General features: G+C 36.0%; 1 protein-coding gene across 1 annotated transcript; it reads right to left on the bottom strand.

Annotated features, from left to right (window-relative positions):
• Window positions 1-2,335: 2,335 nt before the first annotated feature.
• On the bottom strand, window positions 2,336-2,767 carry LOC132271402 (uncharacterized mitochondrial protein AtMg00810-like). Its single transcript, XM_059772765.1, has one exon. The coding sequence runs from the start codon at window positions 2,765-2,767 to the stop codon at window positions 2,336-2,338; it is 432 nt and encodes a 143-aa protein (XP_059628748.1).
• Between the last annotated feature and the right edge of the window lie 697 nt (window positions 2,768-3,464).

The following is a 3,464-nucleotide window of genomic DNA, read 5'->3' as shown; positions in this document are numbered from 1 at the left end:
GCCTTGTGTAATTCACTGTCTCTATAAATATGATGTTATAAGGCTCCTTAGGGTTTAAGCTTCTTGAATTAACATTGTACATTGAGCTACTGCTAAGAAGCCTCGAGTATACTATGTCAAACAAGTTTTTCGTTGTTATTTGATGATGATCTATGCAAGAAAAACTCATTGAATCCACTCTGAGGTGTGTACTGATTGCTGAGATGAGGCTGCTGTCAAAGTTATTGATGCAAGGGTTGCAGTGAGTAGTGACTTGGTGTTTCAAGCTGCTATGGTTGATTTTGAAGGTTGACATAGGTATAATTCATCTTTTTTACAATTGTTGAGACTATGCTTGTGTTGAGAATATGCTGAAAATGAACTTGGACAGTGTGGTCACTAGTTAAGCTTGTTTTTCTTAAGAAATCTTGGATTCAAGTACTATTTGATGATACTTAGCTATTTCATGATGATCTATGCTACTAGCTAGTATATTTTGATGAATCAAGATTGTTAAAGTTGAGTTTGTGACAAAAATATGGTATGCTTTAATTTTGAGTATTCTGTGCCGAAATTGTTTTGTATTAAAGCTAATCTATGCTGAGGCTATTCTGTGCCGAAGCTTTCTGTGCTGAAGCTTTCTGTGCCAAAAATTTCTGTGCTAAAGCTTTCTATGCCAAAGCTTTCTGTGCTGAAGCTTTCTGTGTCAAAGCTATCTTGTGCCGAAGCTTTTTGTGCTGAAGCTGTTATATTCTGAACTAAGAACTTTGACTAAACTTTGTGATAAACTCATGCTGTGTTTGATTATGCAAAACTATGAACATGAGTACAACAGTGAAAGAAGACTGTATGAGGCACAGGTGAATTGATCTCGAAAGGAATTTTTTATTTTACTCCTCAAACTGTAAATGCAGCAGATTACAGTTCTGAGGCGGTGACTTGGAATTCTGTGTTATCTAGCCTATTCTAATTGTTGCAAAGACTTCAGTGTGTTGACACTTATTATAAATGGTAGTGAGGCTTTACATCCTCACCCTATTGTTGATTGAGCTATGAGAGCTTATTTGGTCCAAGCATGGTTGCTTAGGACAGGGGGAGTACTTAGATGCACTGTGGTGTACTAGTGTGTGTGTATTGGTTGTGAAAACTAGTGTCTATTTTGGTGCATGGGTGGGTACCAAGTGTGAGATAGCTGATTGTGTAACAAGATACATACAACTAGTGGATTGCTTATTGGCTGAGGCCAAGAACCAAGGTTTTCCCTAGTTTAGAGGGTTTCCTTGTAAATCTTGTGTTATCTGTTCTTTGAATGCTTGCTTAGTGTGTGAGAAAGTTTTTAAAAGCAAAGTTTTAACCAATTCACCCCCCTCTTGGTTCAATACAATAGAACACAGAGATAGACTCAAAGAAAATGATAATCAATATTCTTCAAAATTAAGTTCTCAAATTACAAAGGAGCTTTTAAATAGGCAAATTATTAAGCAAACCCTAAACATTAAAATACCAAAGTAACCCTTAAATTCAAACATTATCAAAATAACAATAAGCATAAATAAAACCCTAAATCACTAAAATCCCCAATTTTATTTCTTTTTCCCTCTTCTCCAAAAGTAATAAGTAATGTTGAAGCTTGTGCAACTCATGTATTCGAATCATATCCTGTTCCCCATCAATTCTCCTTGGCTGAGAAAAACTCTTCTTCGAAGAGTAAAGTGGCTCAAAATAACTCGGATTAAAGTGGCAAGACTCATTTGAAGTTGTAAAAGCACAAGCTAACATAAGAGGCTCAAAGGTACCTCGATATCTAAAGAAAATAAACTATAGACCTTTTAGGATTAAATGATGAACAATGGAGATTTGGCTGAATAACTTTTCGTATATTTTATCAATAATAGAGCACAATATATATATACAATAGAGCATTTTAATTAATCATATTTCTAAGGCTTACAAGCCGTAATCCCACTTTTAGTGAGATTTGATATACTCTAACTAAGGAAAGTAAATATATTACAATAGAGTAAATATATTACAATAATATTTCTTAATACTCTCTCTCAAGTTGGAGAGTGAATATCATGAAGTCCCAACTTATTGCGTAGTGTCACAAATTGATCCTTCCCTAAGGCTTTTGTAAAAACTTTTGCCAACTGGAAGTGCGTAGGAACATATGAAGGACTAATCATTTCGGCTTGCAGTTTTTCTCAAACTATGTGACAATCTATTTCAATGTGTTTTGTACGCTCGTGAAAAACAGGATTTGCTAAAATGTACAAAGCTACCTGATTGTCACATAACAATGGTGTAGGAGCCACCTGTAGGACTTTTAAATCCTGTAATACATAGCGTAGCCAAGTTAGCTCCAAACATATGTTAGCCATAGCTCGATATTCGGCTTCTGCTGATGATCTAGAAACATTTGCTTGTTTCTTGGATTTCCATGAGATGAGAGAATTTCCAAGGAAAACACAATATCTTGTAACTGACCTCCTTGTGGCACGACATCCTCCCCAATCTCAATCACAAAAAGTTTCAAGGTAAGGCTGTTGGTGGACGAAAATAGTAAACCTTGACCAGTAGTACCTTTGATGTATTTGAGAATTCGTATTGCAGCATCCCAATGAGGTTTTCGAGGCTCATGCATGAATTGACTCAACGTTTGAACAGGATAGACTATGTCAGGCCTTGTGATGGTAAGATAAATCAATCTCCTAACCAGTCTTCTATATTTAGTTGGATCATTCAGTAATGCTCCATCTGTGGGAATGAGTTTCAAATTTTGTTCCATTGGAAACTTGTCTAGGCATGTGCCTAGAAGTCCTAAGTTTTGCAAAATATCTAGTGCGTATTTTCTTTGGGACATGAAAATACCTTTCTTGGAACGGGAGAATTCAATGCCCAAAAATATTTCAAATCTCCAAGATCTTTGATATGGAAGCGTTTGAGAAGAAATTTTTTGAGATGTTCCATTTCATGAAGATCATTTCCTATGAGAAGTATGTCATCAACATAGATAAGGACTGTAGTAAATAAAGTACCTTGAGCCTTGGTGAAAAGAGAGTAATTAGCCTTTAATTGTTGATAACCAGCTTTTTGAATGGTATCTGAAAAAGTGGAGAACCAGTTTCTTGATGCTTGTTTGAGTCCATAGAGGGACTTGTTGAGCTGACATACAATGTTCTCCCCTTATCGGCGAAGACCAGGTAGAGGCTCCATGTACACTATTTCATGTAAGTCTCCATAAAGAAAAGCATTTTGGACGTCTAATTGATGGATGAACCAATGTCTGGCAGTAGCAATAGTAAGAAGACAACGGAGTGTAGTGAGTTTGGTTGTAGTAGAAAAAGTTTCCAAATAATCAATTTCTCAACTTGAGTATATCCCTTAGCAACAAGACGAGCCTTATAGCACTTAATGGTGCCATCAGATCTGTATTTGATTTTGTATACCTGTTTGCAGCAGATTGGTTTTTTACCAACAGGCAA

This window comes from Cornus florida, unplaced genomic scaffold, assembly GCF_030987335.1.
Source record: "Cornus florida cultivar Cherokee Brave unplaced genomic scaffold, ASM3098733v1 CherokeeBrave_3.0.0_Hap2_Chr01, whole genome shotgun sequence".
In the NCBI taxonomy this organism is placed as follows: domain Eukaryota; kingdom Viridiplantae; phylum Streptophyta; class Magnoliopsida; order Cornales; family Cornaceae; genus Cornus; species Cornus florida.
This window is presented reverse-complemented; position numbering and strand designations above follow the sequence as displayed.